We start from the raw sequence: 22863 nt of genomic DNA on the forward strand, positions 1-22863 counted from the left end.
TTCTCGAAAACAGATTTTAATATAATTCCTTTAGACAAATGCCTCATACCGCATAGAAAAAAAATATTATTATCATTGAAGGAAAACATCGTGAGGAACCTGCATACCTGTGAAGTCTAAAGCAAGGTTTTGAAAGGTATGTAAAGTCTACCGATTCGCACTTGGCCAACGCGGTGGACTATGGCCTAATCCTTCTCATTCTGATAGGAAACCCGTGCCCAGCAGTGGGACAGCAATGGGTTTAGGACGATGATGATGAACGACACTTCATGTGTTAAAATCTGTCAAGCCTTTAGAACTGCAGGCGATATCAAAGAATGAGATACACATACAAACAAACATACACACATACGCTCGAAAAATATTACACAATCAAGTAAAAACGTTTAAACACAAAAATAACTAACAAATAGCAACTGCCAATAATTTACATTTATTGGCAGACTCGTGCGATATAATAATAAACAGTCACTTACGGTAATCGTAACAAGTACATTGTAAACGTGATGCCACACAACTATATTATGAATATGTATATCAACACGATTAATTCAAACGTTCTTACGTAATATTAGCAGCGATACAAAAGAGATCAACGCGTGACGGTACGAGATTTCCTACGTCATGCTATGTTGTTATAAACGTATTTTATACTTATACTCGTATAATAAATTAAACGGTACGTTAAATGTTTTATTTACCTATTTTCAATTGATTTGTAATGAATATTAGTTTGTAAAAACGCGCTTTATACTGATAGCCCAACGCTATGATTTCCTCTGTCGTGAGTGTAATGAATATACGTAAATACGATGACACTAACATCCAGAACTTACCATGAGCTTCTACGTGTCGACAAATATGACTGTTTTGGTATTTGTTTACGTAATGGCCCATATGATTTCCTAGTTCTGACACAATCCGCTAGGGGCGCTGATTGGAAATTGTATGGGCAAATACGTAAACAAATACCAAAACAGTCATATTTGTCAAAACGTAAAAACTCATGGTAGGGGTACTGATATCTAAATTCATCATTAAACTATCTGTCTGGCCGGGGATCAAACCTGGAACCTTTTGCGCGTCAGGCCGGTATTCTAACCGCTACCCACACGTGCGTCGATTGTTTCTTTTCTTTTGTTTTATTATACGCATTCATGTCATAAACTATTCGTTGATTAACGTTTACTGTATTATTTTAATATAAAAAAGCTACATTCAATTAAATATTTATTGCTACTTATGTGCAGATCTAAACTTAACGGTTATTAATACGGTTCATACGACAGCCTAAATCATATTAATTTATCGGTCACGAATGTCATACACTGACAAATTGAGTACATGAATGACAGGCAAATTAAACGACACGTTTAGTAATAGGTACATGCATGTATTGAAACTATTAGTGACATACAATGACTAGGTATGTTGGCCACAAAAATAATTTGTTCAAATCAAATCAAATCAATTTTTTTTATTCAAAATAAGAGAGCACTTTTGAAATGTCAGTAAAACTACCACCACTTCACAAGGTGTTTTGTTATGGAGAAGAAGTTATGTTATGTTGATGTCCACATCTCGGCTCGCTAATCAAAAACGGACTTAAGAAATCTTTAGTTCGCATATTTTTTGATCGAAGGCCACTCAAGATGTGCCGATAAGTACATACAACTATATTTATTTTTATGTCACATCTACATTTAGTTAATGACTTGGAAACGTAATATTTGTATTCTTGATATTTATATTCTTTTCCAAGGCATTCCACCTTAATCCTCAGGTGTGACGAATCTGATCTTATCTGCTATTAATTATAGATGTCTATGGGCGACAGTAGCCACTTACCTTTAGGTGCACTGCATGGTTGTCTGCTACTCTTATATTATAAAAAACATACATAATTTGCGTGTTCGTAGATACAGCCTTACTTATGTTTAGACTGCAACTAGATGTTTCAAAAAATATTTCTTCAAAAACTTTAAGTACATCATTGTTACTCTTTTGTAAATTCAAATTAACTGAATTAGCTTTTCACAAGACAATGATAATGTTAAATATTCAACATTTATAAATTACGTCTGTGTTTTTGTTATCAACATATTTATCTTTTAATGCCACCATTATACCAAGAAAAACTGAGTTTTCCCAGCTCTAAATAGCATGAAATGAATCTGTTCATGAGATACTACTATTAAATGATAATAACGTGACGTTTCCTTTGCTAGTGGTATAAAAAGTACACGCAAAATTGAATTCGCAAATGGAACTAATTGCAATATTGCACCATCATATTGTTATTATGCAAATCCGCTTTACAGACAAAGATATTCTTGTTAATTGCAATAGATTTGCTAGATACTTGACAAACAAATTAAGGCACTTCAGAATTATTTTATCACTGTACAATATTTTTCTGAGTAAAGTGATAAATAATAAATACCTACCTTATCTTAGCGTAAGCGCTAAAAATAAGGTGTGGATACAACGCGAGCAATTCATAACATACATAATGATAGATTTAATAATGGAACGATAATGGACCGATTGGTTTTTACACGCTTTTTATTAGCTTCACCTGTATGTTTGTTTGTATGTTTGTAACCGACTTCTTTGGGCGCGATTTTGACCCACTTTAAACGGCCAGATTTCGTTCAAACTTTGTAGATTTATTTCACAATTATACTATTTACTGTTCCTTAATTGATTCCTAGATTCATTTAGATTTTCTACTTTTTAGTTAATTTTATCATAAAAGCGTGTTTTTTAGTTTTTTGAACTATATTTATTTATAATATAGGAGTAGCATACGAGCATGCAGTTCACCTGATGTTAGGTGGCTACTGTCGCTCATGGACATTTGTAATCAACCCAAGACAGAATTAGATAATCTTACTTACGGGCAGGTCGGCCACAAATGCGCCACTACCCCTGAGGACTAAGCTTTAACGCCTCGGAAAAGTATATCTCCCTTACCGCTGCGATGTTCTGGTTTGAAGGGTCAAACCAGAACATCGCAGCGCTTAACACTGCCGTTATGAGGCAGAAATAGGTGTGGCGGTTGTGCCGCCGGAGCCGAACCACAAAGGGTTCTACCACCTTCTTTGTGTAATTTATATTCATTTCTTGGCTACTACAAAGCTCGATAGTTTTTATGGTATACAATTTTTCAGTAATTTATATTTTTGACGTTAAGTAATTCGGTTATTTTGACAGACATCAATTTTAATTTACAAATGCAGAAATGCTTTTATTGGTTTTATCTTCTGACAGAATGTTACTGATAAGATTAAAATTTATGGGACGACAGGACAATTATGGCACACATCATCTTGTCCATATAACCATCAAGCACAAAGCCTATAGAATATTATTATTGTGAAATAAAAATCCTTATTGCTTTTCATTTTATTTGAATAAATTTATAAAAAGGGCCGCATTTTTCAGTAAAAAAATGGTCATCAAAAATTATAAACCGGATCTGTATTTGCCCATACATTTCCAATTTGCGGACTATATCAGAACTGATTAGAAATGTATGGAAATACGAACAAAAATAGTCAATTTTGTAAAATATTAAAACTCATACTAAGGGTACTGTAAGGTATAGGGTAGGGTATAGGTATAGGTAAAATACCAACCATCTCGAACAATAATTCTATGCTGTCAATGAAAAATGCACACTTATCTAACACCGACATATTTACCACTAACTACTTTATAATAATGCCACAACTGAGTGACAATGTATATATACTATGTAAGAACCTTTTATATACTAATTTATTGTAAACAACATATAAACACTTACCTACTTATATCTGCAATCTTTAATTGGTGACATAACTAGTGTAGTTGCGATTTCCAATATCGATTCTTAAATATCATTGCCAACACTATGTTTTTTATGATTGAAGTTGCTTGTTGCTTGCAATTTATCTGATGGTAAGGTTTGCCGCGTGGGCATCTGTAACAACTCCTTATAGAACAGTCGTTCTACCAGACTAGGATAGCCTTATATGTGGATAAGTCAACCTGCATCCATCCTTTTCCCCAGGAACGTAAGAACTGCTTAAAATAAATATGCAGTATTTCCTGATCGAATTATGCATTTTGAATTTATCAGATGCTGTCTTCGTTGCTACCACGTACTGATTACTCCCTACCTTACACTGCGTAGGTATTTATACCTAATGTGCTTTGAAGCTTACTCGATGGTATATTCTCGACTTTATTTTTTCAACCTTCAACAAACAAATACATGAACGTAATGTAATAATACTATATCACAAGGTCCCTACTGCCATCACCGGCAAATTACTTCGTTACCTTTACCATTGAATTAGCTGTAATAAGTGTCTTCATGGGGAAAAATTATATAAGTCCACGCACAATAGTACTATGTGATTTATGATGTCAATTTGCGGAGACCTTGGGGCCAGTATTATGGAGGATGGCAGGGTTAGAGCCCAGGAAGTCGGCGTTACTCGGAACGCATGGGAACAATATCGATTGTGATATTCGTGTGTCCATTTGAATAGGTAATTACGATTAGTTACGGTAGCTTATTTCTCACTAATTCACATTGACTGACAAGCGAATTTGCACATGTCATTCGGTAATTTGCACAGGCGTTTGCTGTTGGATTGTTATACTTGCCTATTTTATCGTTTATATTCTCATTCAATAAAACTATTTGACGCCGAGGTTTCAGTTCGTTATAAATTTATCTATTACGTTTAAATCCTAAGTTGTCAATAGCAAAAATATTAAATACTAGCTGACCCGGCAAACTTTGTACCGCCTCAGGATCCATTTATGAAATATATTTCATATTTACTCACCTTTTAAACCTTCCCTAGATATCGACAAATTATTCTAAATTAGCCAAATCGGTCCAGCCGTTCTCGAGTTTTAGTGAGACTAACGAACAGCAATTCATTTATCTTTATCTTTACATATATATATTTCTTATGTGCGTGTGTATGTCACTGAACTCTTCCTAAACGACTGGACTGATTTTGATGAAATTTGTTGTGTGTGTTCAAGGGGACTTGAGAATGGTTTAGATTCACAATTTAGTCCGTGGGAAAAGGTTTTTTTAATTAATTTTTAATTCGTAAGCAGTTTTTGATTTTGAAATGTTCACATTGAATTCAACAGACTTCGCTATCATCGCAGTTTCAAATATTCTATCTATTTTTCAAACCCGTAAGTGATAAGGGTTGTTCACCCTTAACATTTTTTTATTTATATGGCAACACAACGTTTGCCGGGTCAGCTAGTATAGTATAGTATAGTTTAGAAAAATATTCTTTTGTCATAGCGACCACCATCATACTCGTACGTACTTTGTAAACATTTCAAGAGTCTATCTATTACGATTCGAGCAATAGAGTCCTGTGACAGACGGACAGACGATCAAACAGCGGAGACTTAGTAATAGGCGGAACCCTAAAATGCATAAATTTATAAACAATGTGGGAAGAAACGATGCAATTATTTTCAATTATTAAGGTAGGTTGGTTGATCAACATAGTTATGCAAGGGCAGGTCTCACATTGAATTAATGCAAAATGCTTAATACCTAACAAAGGTTACGAGGTTCCGCATAACTACCATCGATTTATGTATTAGAACTGTATTTATTACCTCTCATTGTGTTATCCATTATTATTCTATAAGAACGGTCGTAATATTTGAAAGTTGTGTTAATTTGCATAGACACTGCTCGTTTTAAAAACATAACAAGATCTATATATTTATCTAGATAATTATACATATTATGCTATATAAATAAATATACAGCATTACGATTATCTCTAGATATTTTAAAAATAAAAAATGTTGCTTATATGTATAACTCCTACACTCTAGGCGAATCCAATGCCTCCTCATATGTTAAATCCGTTAAGACGTTTGGGCTGCAGGACGTGCTAAAGAATGTGAATGCGCTCAAAAGACATTACCTTCCTAAGTCGGGTGGAAACTAGAAAAACTTTAAAAATTGTCTCAAGGGTATAAAGTATACCAATATAAACACTTGGCGAGCGCGGTGGACTATGACCTAAACCTTAAATTGCTAAGTCATTAAGACATTTAACGATTAACCGTCGTAGAGTAAAACTTACCCTGATGGTACACCGTTTTGGAGAAATACACGTGTTGGTGGTGGTATGTATAGTGGTGTATATTTTTATATCTTACATATGTACGCATCCTTTGTGGGAGGGAGGGTGGTACATACTGTATGGTTTATAACATACACCATTATACATATTATCAGCGGATAGCAAAGTAGTTTTAATCCTTACTTAATAGCATGGAATTTACCAAGTAATGCTTCATACATTTAACGATAGAAGCTTGGATACTTTAATCCAAATCCGCGTGGAAATAAACAACACAAATATAGATAACCAATTAGGTCGCTGAGTGTTATCTTTTAAGACGTTCTAGGTACGTGCTGAGATATCTAGCGTATAATTTACCTACACAACCTACCCAACTTAATTAGGTGGACCTCACGTTTTAAAAAAAAGTAGGAGACGCCCAAGTACACTTCTTGGTAAGTGGCTACTGGCCCATAGACATCGGTAATCAACCCTAGATAAGATTCGATAGCTACTTAAGTTCGACCACAGGTGCGCCGCTACCCTTGAGGACTAAACTGGATGCCTCGGAAATATGTCTTACCACACCCTTCAAAGCAGAACACAGCAGCGCTTAACACTGCTGTTATTAGACAGAAATACAAAAATACGTAACGGTGGTGCAACCGGGTTCGAACCACAGAAGGTTTCCACCTTGACGTATACATGAGGCTTCTATACAAAACCATATGATTACATAACGGTACAGATGACATCATTTGAACCGCGTAACACATGGATAGAAGCTGTTACAGTTTTTTACGTAGACAAGTGTCTAAAGATATTTGTTGAGGCATATCCTGTCCTATTCTTATAAACAATAATAAAACAGTTCAAACATGCACAGTCCGCAAACAAAACATAAGCTTCCTCTTATTATCTTTACACGTGCAAGCATTGCTGGTATCTCTATGTATTTATTGTTCTGTAGCCCACCCATTTGAAGTTTCTATCGACCAACACCTTACGCCTACGCTAATTCCCGAACATAAACACGGCTATTGGTTACCAGAAATCCTGATCACAGTATTTTGGCGATAAGCAAACACAAACACAATTGCTATGACACGTGGCAAGTAACCCACCTACGCGTTTTTTTTACTTGTTCAGCAGCTTTCCTAGAATCTTTATCAGGGTGGGTTGCAACGAAGATCCGCAAAGTTTGCGTTAACAATAACGATAACTTTTACGATAACGGCGGAATGTAAAAATTATGTGTTGCAAGTCATTCGTCATTAACGTCATTTGTGTCTTTGTCACCACAATTTTTAGTCGTTGACATATATGTAAGTTGACAAAAACACTAACTTTACCGGACCAAAATCGACCAATTATCGAAGTGTTCATACAACATGGCTTAGCAGTGGATTTGAAGGTTAGGCTTTCGTTAACGTTAAAGTTACATGGTATTACTACGCTTTTACTATTAGTAAGTAGGGCTTCGAACTTACCAATATTAATACTTAACGCAACTTGATACAAATATATTTCTTTGTTTTAATCAAGCGTAAAGAAAGGAAATACACGAAAACAAAAACAAAACCGCTTTATCGCATAATCTGACGTTATCTATTACAGGAATTAATGCCAGATTATAATTTATGTCTCTGTCACCATTGCACTATAAGGATACTTTGTTAACACGAAAATAATATCACATTTAGGTATTACAGGAGATATATTTAGATTTTTTTTCATAATATAGGAGTAGCAGACGAGCATGCAGTCCACCTGATGGTAAGTGGCTACTGCAGCCCATGGACATCTGCCATCAACCCCAGATAGGATTAGATATTCCTACCTGAGGTCGGCCACAGATGCGCTGCTACCCCTGAGGACTAAGCTGGAACGCCTCGGAAAAGTCTGTCTCCCTTACCACACCCTTCAAACCGGAACACAGCAGCGCCTAACACTGCTGTTATTAGATAGAAATAGGTGTGGCGGTGGTGCCGCCGGGGTCGAACCACAAAGGGTTCTACCACCTTCAAATAATATCATAAATGAACCTTAAATATCATAAATGGAATATGTTTACCGTTTCTTCTTACAATAGGGTCTATACCTATTGATTTGTTTTCTTTATAGTAGGTAGGAAAGTGTGATAGTAAGAAAAGCAGTGATAGCCTAATGGTTTAGAAACTCGGCCTCTCGAACGAGGGGTCCGAGGTTCAAATCACTCACCACCGATTTTTCAAAGTTATCTGCGTATTAGAAATTGATTAACATTTGCTTAAAATGGTGATAGAAAACATAGTGAGGAAACCTGCATATCTGAGAGAATTATATAAAAAAAATCTCAAAGATATGTGACATCTTCTCATTCTGAGAGGAGACCCGTAGACGGAGACCCGTCCCACTGCCAGGGGGACGATGATGGGTTGATGACAGGGTAGTAAAGTTCTTTAAAAGAAGATCGGCGTGAAGTGTGTTTATTAATATTTGGCTAGCGCTGTGGGCTATGGGTCTCACCCCTCAACTCTGGGAGGAGACCATTGCCCAGCAGTGGGATGTAAACTGTTAACGATGACTTAGAGGCGTATTTTGGCTAACTGTGAATTTAGTAATTCCTGTTTTATTTTAAGTTCCTCAATATACATACATAACAGCGACTACAGTATTAAACCGATTGTATAGAATCAATAACGATTAAAAAAATTGTTAATAACCGAGATCAACTGAAATTCACAGTGAGATTCTCAGTGCTTAGCATTAAACTCGAAAACATGAATCTCCAACAAAAATTACAAATACAGTAGTAGTCACAAAAACTTAGCAAGCTTGAATCTTTCATTTTATAAAATAGTATTTCAGGAATAATCAGCTAACACATTACATTATTCTTTGAACAATATTCATCGCGTACATTGATAGAGTTTTAATACTCGTATAAAATTCATCGCGTGTGGTCAAAATTTTCCGTACAATAGTACCTTTCCATTACAGCACTAAACATCTGTTTATTCCACGTCTTTGTTACTCAATACCCAATTTGTAATTAAAAATACATTCGGAATTTAAAAGTTTTAGGAGCGACACTGAGAATTTTATATTGTGACTAGCTAATCCGGGAAACGTTGTGTTGCCACATAAATAAAAAAATGTTAAGGGTGAACAACCCTTATCACTTAGGGGTATGGAAAATAGATAATAGCCGATTCTCCGACTTACTGAATATACATATAAAATTTGGTGAAAATCGGTAAAGTCGTTTCGGAGGAGTACGGTAACTAACATTGTGACACGAGAATTTTATAAATAAGATAATGAGAGCGGGAATAAAAAATAATAAATTTGAAGAATTGGTCTCATTGTCACAATACAGATCGGGTTAACGGTGTACAGTGAACCGACAAACATGTGACAACAACGTGTTACCTATCCAACAACAACGCACGTTACACAAGGTTACACAACATTCAATGCCTATAGGTCGAATTGGGCCTACATGGTCGGAATATGTACTGCCGCTTTGCCGTGGCACACATATCATTGATGTCCACTATATTGTATCTACAAGTTATGGAGTTCACTGAAGTAGTCCAAGCTAATGTCTGAAAGTAACCTTTTCTATTTTGTCGCGTTACCTTATAATTTTATATCTACTGAAAGAATAAAAGTATTTTTTCAACCAATTTACTACTTTTATTATTCCTGCTCAATACAACTCCAACGTCAAACCGCGTTCTATTTCTTTTTTATGCTAACTCATACAATCGTTCTTGCCGGTGACTATATAAAAGGACTTATTATTATAAAAATAACACAAAATAATTCATTAAAATAATACTATAATAAAATAATTTTAATATATTGCTAACATACATAGCTACATTTTTTTTATTTTGTTTGTGTGATAATGTGGTTTATTGCCGTTTTATTGTAACTCAGTAATATTAAATGATTTCAATTCTCATTTCGTTCATAGAAGTAAGACAACATTATAAACATCGACACACCTTATCGATGATTATTATTGACTAATTTTAAAATGCATTAACTTAATGAAGTATTATTAACCTACTTCAAAATTAACCTCAAACAAATAATCTAATTTGAAAAAACTCGACTACAAAAATATAACGTAATACGTTACATTCCGTACCACAAAATTTTCATTTTTTTCATAATTAATGTTATATCTAATCAAAAACCACTGAAATGTGTAAAAGTGATTAACAATACGAATATTTTTTTACTCCTTAAAAATCTATTAGATAATTGTACGTGGGTAATGTACACACGTTTGCCTACATTCACCAATTACTTTCAGTATGTTTCATTATTACTTACAGTAAGTTTATAGTAAATACTAGGTATCGCTTGTGTGCGCTCGCTGCTAAAGCAGCTCGCGAAACGGTTGTCTTCTTTAGTTTTGCGTGCAAAATTTTTTTACATTTTTTCCCCTATATTGAAGTTTTATTCATTCTGTTTGGGGCTGTTTGGAAAAGATATGAGTTAATATTTGCAAAATACCAAGAATGGTCATGATTTTTTTGTCTATAAGCCATACATTTTAAAGACATAATAAGGAGACAAAAGCTTGAAATATTACATACAAAAATAACTATTTATAAAAATTGTTATTTCTTGTATGACAACACTAAAATATTTTTTTACCAAAATGTGTAGTCTATTAGTACATACAAACGCGTCATACATTATTTCTATATATTATATTATCTATATTAATTCTATACTTATAATAAATCTGTAGAGAGGTCAATTCTGTACAAGAAATATATTTCCAAAATAACTATCAGGGGGTATTTAGGGATCGATACTGATGTCAAGAATGCAATCATTAAAATTTTTGTCTGCCTGTCTATATAACCGTTATAGAAAAAAAAACTACTCGACGGATTTTAACGAAACTTGATACAATTATTTTTCATACTCCTGAGCTGGTTATAGTATACTTTTCATCACGCTACAATCAATAGGAGCAGAGCAGTGCAGAAAATATACCTCTTACATTATATCCTTCTTTTGTAAATCGTATATCATATAGGATAAATATGCATCCATCCTTTGAAACTATCCAAATATACCTAATAGATCATGGCCCTTCTTAAGTAAATCTTATATTTTACCCCTCTTTTAAAGTCACAAAAATGTTGAAGATTAATACATTTTGTATCCTTTACTTGACTACATACTACATCCACAAAATCTGTGTCTGTGTCTGTTAATAAATAATTATACATTAATACGTAAGAAGAGAATCTAACATCTTACGCCCCTTCCTGCTATGTGCATGGTAGGGCTACACTCCAAAAAGAATAATCACGGGTAAAATTCATATAGGTAACTTAAGCCACAAACAATTTAACACATACAACCAATTAAACTCAAATAAATAGAATACTCCAAAACTCAAGTCATAAAAAAATTTCAAACCAGTTATTGCTTTCTCAACATACCAATAAGTTAGCTCATTAAGATTAAATCATATACATTTTAAACGACTCATAAATTAATTCCGAAATATATACTTATAAACCCTGTAACCGATTTTTTGTATGGCAGCACTGAAATATATTTTCACCCAAATGTTCAAACCATAGATATATTATCCTACTGACGTAGGGTTCAAACTGTTAGTAGCTAACAACGCCACGTATTAGGTAATAACTTCAAAAGGAGACAACAGTTTTAAATATTACATACAAAGATGCATGCGTATAAAAAATATTATTTTGTGTACGGCACCACTGTTTTTTTTTACAACAATGTGAAATCTATTGATACCTACAAACGCATCGTACATTTTAATGTTGCCAAAATATACAACAGCTTGAAATATTTAATAGAAAATACATATGTATGAAAATTATTATTTTTTGTATGGCCACACTAAAATATTATTTTATAAAAATGTGCAGAATATTAGTACCTACAAACGCCTCATACATTCTAATGATATCAATAGAAGGCAACAGCTTGAAATATTGCATACAAAAATACATATATATGAAAATTATTATTTTTTGTATTGCAACATTAAAATATTTTTTTACCAAAATGTGCAGTTTATTAGTACATACAAACACGTCATATATTATAGGGTTGTCAAAAATATACAACAGCTTGAAATGTGACATACGAAAATGCATATGTATGAAAATTATTATTTTTTGTATGGGAAAACTGAAATATTCTTTTACCCAAATGTTAAAACTGCTAGTATCTACAAACGCCTCTTACATTGGAATGACATCAAAAGGAAACAACAGCTTGAAATATGACATACAAAAATGCACTTGTATGAAAATTATTATTTTTTATATGGCAACACTGAAATATTTTTCCAAAAATCTGTACAGTCTATTAGTACCATTAAACGCCTCATACAGAAAACTGACGTTAAGTGATGCTGGGCATGGTGGTGGGGGTCTTTAAAGGGAGACAACAGCCCGAAACACCACGTACAAAAATACAAATGTATGAAAATTATTATTTTTTGTATGGCAACACTAAAATATTTTTTAATCAAAATGTGCACAATATTAGTACGTACAAATGCCTCATACATTCTTATGTTACCAATACAAGAAAACAGCTTGAAATATTACATACAAAAATACATATGTATGAAAATTAACATTTTTTGTATGGCAACACTAAAATATTTTTTTACCAAAATGTGCAGTCTATTAGTACATACAAACACGTCATACATTATAACGTTGTCAAAAATTTGCAACAGCTTGAAATGTGACATACAAAAATGCACATGTATGAAAATTATTATTTTTTGTATGGCAACACTGAAATATTTTTTTACCAAAATGTGCAGTCTATAAGTACATACAAACGCGTCATACATTATAACGTTGTCAAAAATTTACAACAGCTTGAAATATGACATACAAAAATGCACATGTTTGAAAATTATTATTTTTTGTATGGCAACACTGAAATATTTCGTTACACATTGGTACAGTCTATAAGTACCATTAAGCGCCTAATACAAAAAAATGACCTCAAATGGTGGCAACAGCCTGAAATCTTCGATAATCCTGCAGAAAATGCATTTGTATGAAAACATTTTTTTTGTATATGGCAACATTGGATTTTCGATTTTTTACATAGGGTCCATTTGAAATAAAAAATATCTCCATTACTTACATACATTACATTACATATATACATTACTTATATGCTCTGTCTACGGTTTCCGCCCAAGTACTCAAAAAGTGAAAATCGCGAAAAAAAATTCTGTATCCCAGTGTTGCCAGTTAATTAAGATGAAAATGGTCAAATGTCATTACGGCGCCCAAAAAAAATTGTCCTGTGAAGAAATTTCATTAAAAATATTTCTCCTTCTACTTTTTACATTTTTGAATGAAAAGTTCCAAAAAATGTATGAACGATGAAAAAAAAAACTTTACCTGGCAACACTTCGAGCCGAGCTCCATGACCGCCCGATACAAAGCGACTCGCTCAAATGTTGCCAACCTCAAAATATTTCACTTCGAAAAATGCATTTTTTCGTACATTTTACAAAATGGCTGATACAAGGTCCGCCATCTGGTTTAAAAAATATGACATTGCCATATGATAAAATTGAGGATACAATCAGGCCAATAAAACAAAAATGTCGAAAAAATATTAATAAAACCACCGCGCTACGGCCCCACAAACACACCTCGAAAAATGAAAGATTTCAAACTCGAATATCTCGGCGGCCATCTTGTTTTTCCAATATTTTCTAATTTTATCGTAACAGTCGTCCCACAATTAGCCGAAAATGACACCAATCTCAGGTAGGCGCGCAGAGTAAAAAAAAAGTTGAAAATCGCAGGAGGGCCGCCATCTTGAATTTTGTATGTTTCCCATTTTTCCTATAACCACCATAATATACCGAAAAAATATCTCATACATTATTACTACCCCCCACCAATAGTTTAGGCTGGGCTACTCGAAATGTCAAAAAAGTGAAATAAAAAATCTAGTTCCCAGTGTTGCCAGTTTATTTGGATGAAAATGGTCAAATGTCATTACGACCCCCCTGACAAATATCCATGTAAAATATTTTCATTAAAAATGTTTCTCCTTCTACTTTTTACATTTTTGAATGGAAAGTTCCAAAAAAAGTATGAACAAAGAAAAAAAAACCTAAACCTGGCAACACTTCAAGTCACGCTCCACAACCGCCCCATACAAGGCGATTCGCTGAAATGTTGCCAACCTCAAAATATTTCACTTCAAAAAATGCGTTTTTTCATACATTTTACAAATTGCCTGACGAACGATCCGCCATCTGGTTAAAAAAATAAATAAATCCGATTTGGTAAAATTGAGCATATATTCGAGAAAAAAAACGAAAAAAATCAAAAAAATAGTTAAAAAAACACATCAGTGCCACCCCGCGAATACACCTTGAAAAATGAAAAATTTCAAACTCAAGTATCTCGGCGGCCATCTTGTTTTTTCAACTTTTTCTAATTTCATCGTATCAGTCGCCCTCAAGTTAGCCGGAAACGATACCGATCTTGGATAGGTGCAAAATAAAAAAAAAAAGTTGCCCAATCCAGCTCGGCCGCCATCTTGAATTTTGAAAGTTTCAGATTTTTCCCATAGACACGGAGGCAAATAAAAAATTCCACTCATACATCAAACCCACCCCCCACCACTCCTTCAGGTCGAGGAAGTCGATTTTTCGTAAAACTGAAAAAAAATTCCTGCGGCCAGTGTTGCCAGTCGACATCGACGAAAATGGTCAAATGTCATTACGACAGCCAAAAAAAATATTCCAGTGAAAAATTTTCATCAAAAATATTTCTCCTTCTACTTTTCATATTTTTGAATGAAAAGTTTGAAAAATTGTAAGAGTGGGGAGAAAAAAACTCAAACCTGGCAACACCTCGGACCGAGCCCCACGACCGCCTCGAACAAACCAAATCGCTCAAACGTTGCCAACCTCCGAATATTTCACTTCAAAAAATCTGTTTTTTTCATACATTTTACAAATCGCCTAACAGACGACCCGCCATCTTGTTGAAAAAAAATAATAAATCCGATTTGGCAAAATTGAGGATATATCCGAGAAAATTTTAAAAAATGGCAACAAAATATTAAAAATCCCAAGAGATACGACCTCCCAAAAACACCTCGAAAATTGAAAAATTTCAAACTCAAATATCTCGGCGGCCATCTTGGTTTTTTATTTTTTTCCAATTTCAACGTAACGCCCACCTGAATATTATTCGAAAAAAAAACAAACATCAGGATAAAGTCAATAAATGAAAAAGTTGAAAATTTTAAATCGGCCGCCATCTTGAATCTATGGCATCTCATATTTTTCCCTTTGCCTCGGGGGGGAGAGGAGAAAACCCGCCATAGACAACAAAGTCGCTCCTAGACGGCAACATGGAGAACGCACGTCATTCCTTCCAGGATTATATATATATAATATCTACAACGCTTGACGACACCTATTGAGTGCTGTGTGCTGAATGGCCTGAGTCACAAAGTAAACGGCAGAGTCATTCATATGATATGGTAATATTTAGTGCGTGCTATTGAATAGGTGTGACATGAAAGGAATGTTGTTGTGAAAATCGAAACCCTTACGCATGTCTAACCCGTTGTTTTAACAAGACAGGTGTCGGAAATTGTTTACTTACACATTATCTATTGTGTACCTACAGGGGGCCTACCGCCATCTTTTAAAACCATCATAGTTCAGGAAAGTTTTATTTCCTCCTTAAAACAGTAAAATATATAATAAAATATAATAATATATATACACAGTTGAACAAACTAAAGCCCTTATTAATTTTCGATTATCCATTGTATAAAACCAATTGAAATTGTCATATTTTGCTTAAAAATTAAAATTCCTGCAATAAAAGTAAAAGTCTGATTAAAATAATATTGTTTTAAGAGATGGTAGTAACCCCCCAGTGGGTGTAAATCTACGTACTAGAACTGCGACGGCTGTACCGAGTCTGGAGGTAGCCCAAAATGACAAAGGACTTAAATTTTTCAAAGAATGTAACGAGCATTATCTCCAAAAAATACAATAACAAGGAACACAATTTTGAAAATCCAAAAGGCAAGACACAAAATGGCAGCAATTCCTAATTCTTTGTGCAATTGCTCATCGTAGTGCAGAAACCAAATTAGGAATAGAAATATTTTTTTGACGAAGATATATATGTATTAAGATTCAGCGTATACATACCTATATGTATTACATACGCTCAAAGTCAAAATAAAGGGGCAAAGTTGTTAAATAGATAGAACATTTGTTGCAAAATCTTATTTTCAAATGAGTTCTCGGGTCATTAATAATTAAAATTTGCGTAGTACTCCGCATCTTCCTTGATAAACATCTGTAAGAAATACATAAGTCAGATTTTTTATCGTATATTATTTATTGTTTAATTTGAATAAAATATTCATAACAATTATTCTTCTTGAAATCCTGCACGTACAATAATGAACCCTAACGATAATTTTTACGTAAACCACAGGATATGGTTGTAGAATTACTTTTGTCCATTATTTTTGGAAGGTCAAAAAGTATTGTAAATTTTTACATGAGCAAGAACATAACATATCATTACCAAAGTTCATTCAAATTGCGCACATGAATCGTTTAGTAATGTACATATTCATACTACTTTTTACTCTTTTTAATTCATTGACAACTCGTCTTATACTCCAATTATTCTGTTCCTGAGAGAAAGAGTTGATATTACTCGTGATACATTACTTGTTATTTGCCATTTAAATAGGTTAGGTTATTAATTAATTAAGAATTTGGCACAACGATTCAACACTTTATCTCGGATAGATCAATGATGATAATTTAATTGTCCTTCAGTCAGTCTACAATAAATGATTATTTGCGGGACGTCAATAGTTTATGTTTCGTTCCTTAACCTATTCTCTCAAAACTATGCCAAACTTATTCGTGTTATCGGCATAAAGACAGGTAGCTGGTATTATGTCACGACGTGCCTATAATTACATTTCGTGAAACAACAATACCGATATGTACACAGCCGACGTTGGCCATTGTGGTTCTGAATGCGAATCAAATTGTAACCGTTACAGAAGTGACAGCTCATACAACTGTTTACAATTCTGTGCTTGTTAAAAAACGCCTGCCAGTCCATAAAATTCTTGTACACCACGCAATTTTATTAGTGCTACAAGTAACTATTTGTGTTAACATAACCTTCAAACGAGCAATGCAAACACAGCTATTGTGAAAATATTTGAAATACGATGAGTCAGTATTTCCTCGATAGCAAAACTAAAGACAGATTTTACTCTCATATTATGCATTGTTGTAAAGTCTTTACTGTATGCTGTAGGCACGGATTTCCTTTCAGAGTGAGAAGTTTTTAACGGTTTTAAAGATGTTTGGTTTGATAGAATTCTCATACCTTTGAAAATCCTTTTTATAACTATCAAATAGATTCCTCACGATGTTATTTTCATCGATAAATCAAGTAATAAATTATGTCTAATACATGACTAAAAAATGTTCTTGAAATTCGAACCTCAGGCTCCTGAATTGTGAGGCACGGTTTTAATGATTGTGAGCGAAGAGTATGATGCGCGTGTAATGACGTGGTTTATAAATATGCCTTATTAAAATGTTTATTTTATTCCGCAGGGCGACAGGAGATAACGCGGCATGACTGCTACGCACGGAGGCGGCAGTGAAGACGACCGCCCTGATAAGGACGCAGTTTACACAATTAAAACTGGCTTCAAGAATGATGGCTATCAGTACGACCGAGGCTCGAACGATGACATCGTCAAGCCTCCCCCGCTACCAACAGAAGAAGACGCTTACGCCTCAGGAAAGGTGAAGTTGTCCAGAAATGAGAAATGGCGGATACTGAAGAATGTGGCAGCGGTTAGCGCTGCCTTCATGGTTCAGTTCACTGCTTTCCAAGGCACAGCTAACCTGCAGTCGTCGATCAACGCTGCGGACGGGCTGGGAACAGTGTCGTTGAGTTCCATGTACGCGGCCCTAGTAGTGTCATGCATATTTGTCCCAACGTTCCTCATAAAAAGGCTAACAGTGAAATGGACCCTTTGCCTCTCCATGCTGTGTTACGCACCGTACCTCGGTGCGCAGTTCTATCCGGCGTTCTACACTCTAGTGCCTACTGGAGTCATCGTTGGCTTAGGAGCGGCGCCCATGTGGACCTCCAAGGCAACATACTTGACACAAGCCGGCAGTGTTTACGCCAAACTAACCGATCAAGCGGTGGATGGAATTATTGTGAGATTCTTCGGATTCTTCTTCCTCGCTTGGCAGACCGCTGAATTGTGGGGAAATTTAATTTCCAGCTTAGGTGAGTTTAAAATTATAGTACTCTTTAAATGAATAACAGTTTTCGTAATATAGGAACCTCATATTTGTTTATCATACCATGATAAGGTCTTTAGCTCAGAATATTAAGAGAATACAAGTACTCATAAGGCCATTGCGTAAAACTGTCCGCAATGAATATGTTGAATAACCTACATTAGTGATCTGTTTCCTACATCTACTTCCTTATAAGAAAATCTGTTTACTTAAAAACAATACAAAATATCATATTTTTAATCTGATTTTAATCAATTAAATTTAACCTAAAATCTTAAAATTAAAGAACCATAAGAAAAACCTATGTAATATATACCTATAGAGCAATTTATATCTCACCAGAAACCTTAAGAAAGTAAAATTAAGACAAACATATACAGAAACTTACTATTATTAAATTAAGGGTTAAATATTAATACTAGTAATGTTCCCTCAGTATTCTCATCGGGAGTGCACAGTGGAGGTACTTCGAAGGACAATACCAGCCACGCGTACCTCTCCTGCGGCGCCAACTTCTGCATGATCGGCGGCGCGCAGCACGAGAACCTGAACCGCCCGCCCGACAGCGAGATATACGAGATCAGCGCCATCTACCTATCGTGCGTTGCTGTCGCCGTACTCATGGTGGCGTTGCTCGTCGACCCCCTCTCCAGGTAAACAGAATTACATAGAACTTAATATAAACTCAGGACGATTACTTAGAACCTACCATAAATTCAGGACGGTTACTTAGTACCTAATATCAACTTAGTTCGATTACTTGCAACTAAATATTAATTCTGGACCATTACTTAGAACTTAACATAAATTCGGAATCTAACATATATTTAGTACGATTACCTAGAACTTAACATAAGCTTAAGTCGATTCCACAACTAAATATTAATTCAGTACGATTACTTAGAACTTAAAATAAATTCATAAATTACTTAGAGCGGGAGACCACCGTATTTTCCAAATACGGCAAAAATCACAGATGAATCTTATCATACATTTTGAGGCCCAGAATGCCATGGTCAGCGGCGCCAATGCCTCGAAATATTGAACGATTTCTCTTCCTCGTAGAGGCTTCAGACGAAGCATTTTAAATATATTTTTTAATTAATAATGTGATCTTAATAAAAATTGCACGAAAAAATACGCAGGTTTCAGAGTATATTATGGTGTCTTCGTCAAGTGTTTGTTTTCAAAAGTTACACTTAGGTAACTTACGTACTTATTCGTCATTAAAATCAACGTTCGCTTTCATAATACATATTATTTTCCATCGAAACTGACAAACAAAAGTGTATGAACTTTCAAACAGAAACAAGAAATATATAAAATCATTATTTACATTATTTTATCGTCCCAAAGGTACGGTGAGAAGCAGAGAAAGTCTGATCCGTCCAAGGAGTTGACTGGAATCCAGTTGCTGTCAGCAACCGCCTACCAGTTGAAGAAACCCAACCAGCAGCTACTGATCCCGATCACTTTGTGGATCGGAATGGAGCAAGCGTTCATTGCAGCTGACTACACACAGGTACGAATACAAATTATAATCATTGGTGAAAAGCGAGTCGAAATCGTACAGGGATGGTTCCATAAAGCAGTCATTATTGAACACATTGTGACAATTTGAAACGTAGTAAACGTAATTGAAACTCTGTTAAGTGAACTCTTATATCATGACACTGATACGTGGAGGAATAGGCCGATATCGGCCGGCCGTAATCGGCCTTCGGACGGAAAATCTCTGTTCTGTTCAATTAGTTACAGATACAGATGTTCATGAGCCACAGTCATTACTGTCCCACTGTTGCTCAGGAATCGCCTTGAAAATGAGTAGAACTGGCCACCATGCTAGCCAAGTGCGAATTGGTAGACTTCACTTACAAGTATTTTTTTAGATCTCTCACATATACAGGTTTCCTCACAATGTTTTCCTTCACCATTAAAACAAGTGATAATTAATAATTAATTAATTAATTAATATATTATCAATAATTGAAATATCAGAGGTGCCTGGGATTTGAACCTATGACCCCTAGATTCTGGCTGACATTCAACTAGACTATCTGCTTAAATATATTCATGAAGGCATTATTATTTGCAGGCTTACGTCTCGTGTGCACTTGGCATCCGGTCAATTGGCTACGTGATGATCTGCTTCGGAGTAGTGAATGCGATCTGCTCTCTTCTATTCGGTTCAGTGATGAAGTATATTGGACGATTCCCAATCCTAGTGATGGGTGCCGGACTACACTTCGGTCTTATCATATGGCTGTTGATCTGGAGACCGAACCCGAACTCTCCGACGGTCTTCTTCGTGATATCAGGACTGTGGGGAGTTGGAGACGCTGTATGGCAAACCCAGATTAATGGTTAGTTGAATTACGTATTCTACCTACCAATTACTTTGTCTCTTCGTATAATTTTATATTCCTTTTACCTAGAATTGTAGATTTGTTATTAGACATAATTATATATTACGGTAGACGCATATTATATTTGCGGGTTCAGCAATATTGGTATCGTGCATTTATATCTACTCCGTACGTGTCAATAATGATTTGCCTGAAACGACATTTAGGTAAAGTCTGTAGATATGAACGTGGTCTTATTTATATTTACCGATGTTATTTTATTATAAACATAGACAAGTATGGTTATAAACAATAGACTAATTATAGTAATAATTAATGTCGGAATCATACTTATATCGTGTGCATAACCAGCGTAACTATAGGATGGCAGGACTGGCAAAATGCCACGGACCACCGGCATAACGGGGCCCCGGCCCGAGAGGCTGCGAGCTCAAAAGTGATAAAAAGATCTATGAAATGTGTATAATGCAATAAATCTATTCTCTTGAAATGAATGAAGATATATCTTCTCTTTATAAAGTATGTAGTATATGCAAAAATAGGTATAAATGAAACAAAAAAGGTCCAAACTAAACAATCACTATACGTATTCGTCAGCGAAAAATAAAAAGTTAAACTAAAATGTGATAAGTTTTCTCAGGACCCCCTGCAATGAATTTTCCACGGGTCTCATACAGTATAGTTACTCCACTGTATATAACTGGAAGTATTTATCAAAAAAACAGAAATACCCTTGTCTAAATATTCCTCAGCAACGTCCTTTGTAGTATGACCTCCAAGTTTTTATTGTCACTAAAATAAGCATACTACAACTCTTCAGAGAATCCTACACAATGCGGACAATATTTTGCATCAGTATTTCACATTTCAGTAACGATCTCTTGTAATAGTTTTCTTGAGAATTTGAAAACAAAAAGATGCGTTTCCTCATAATTTTCTACGAACGAGATAATATATATTCCGCGAACCAGTTTATCTCACTGCACATAAGTAGTTTATATTTTACTGCACGTACCCACATATGTAAGAAATACAAAATAAAGCATAGTATAATGCAGTTTACAATTAAGAGTAAAATCGAGATAAAAGTTTCTATTCAAATCTAAAAAAAAAAATATTAATTTAGTTTAAGTTATTATAGTATTGTAAATAATTTTAATATTTTGTTCAAAAAGACTATGTATATTTCCTAATTAAGATTAAAAATTTGAACATGTAGGTAGATTAGAATACCGCTGGAAATAAACCATCACATTGATCCATCAAGCCATAAGTTTTTAAAAGCAATTTTATTAGAGTAATATTAAAAACAAATACCTTGCTTATCTTATGTCACTCCTATTATTTAAACGTTGCTCCTCTGCAACGACACCGAAATATTTTTATTTTCAAGACTTGTTACAATAATAAATACAACAAAAACATTATAATAATTAAATTAATAAAAAAAGAGAATTAAATAATATAACCATATTTTAAAATTAATATCAAAATTGCTGTCCCTGGGATGAGTTCCCAGAATGCCGGCAACATTCCGTCGTAGGATAGCGAGGCTAATTCGCTGTCCGAGGTATGTCCAGCTCTCTGGTCATTCATCATTGATTTGTAGTGCTTAAAAATAATCTAGCATTGGAACCCCACAACCCCAATGTATCAACACCAAATGGCAGAAATATGTAGTCTCTAATAAGATCTGCATATTTCTGCAACTTGCGTATTTCAGCGTCGGTCGCCAACGCCACCTGTTTAAATCCGTGGTTCTCTAGAGTACGGAACACTAAAACAGCGAAATTCGAAGGAGTCATGGTCATGAATCGTTATGTCGATAGAGCGTAGACGGCTCAGTTACGAATGCTCCTCACGTCACCATCAGAATCCACGGCTAATGTAATCTAGACCACATCTCTTTCCGGATTCCAACGTTCACTTTTACCAGTTTTACCTCAAATTCAACAATTTCGTCATTGATTGCGCGGCCGGCCTCGTCTTAATCATACTTTGACGT

General features: G+C 34.7%; 1 protein-coding gene across 2 annotated transcripts in view; it reads left to right on the top strand.

The window, feature by feature from the left end:
• The window catches only part of LOC140743377 (UNC93-like protein), a 140520-nt gene that overhangs the window by 100366 nt on the left and 17291 nt on the right, over positions 1-22863 (top strand). For both annotated transcript variants that reach the window (XM_073074570.1, XM_073074571.1), the window contains 4 exons: positions 17788-18478; positions 18929-19145; positions 19849-20014; positions 20588-20855. In XM_073074570.1, coding sequence (XP_072930671.1) covers positions 17809-18478; positions 18929-19145; positions 19849-20014; positions 20588-20855 — 1321 coding nt within the window. In that variant the 5' untranslated portion in view covers positions 17788-17808. The remainder of the gene's footprint in view (positions 1-17787; positions 18479-18928; positions 19146-19848; positions 20015-20587; positions 20856-22863) is intronic.

This window comes from Epargyreus clarus, unplaced genomic scaffold (assembly GCF_041222505.1).
Source record: "Epargyreus clarus isolate Ecla_fem2 unplaced genomic scaffold, WU_Ecla_fem_2.2 ptg000007l, whole genome shotgun sequence".
NCBI lineage: Eukaryota > Metazoa > Arthropoda > Insecta > Lepidoptera > Hesperiidae > Epargyreus > Epargyreus clarus.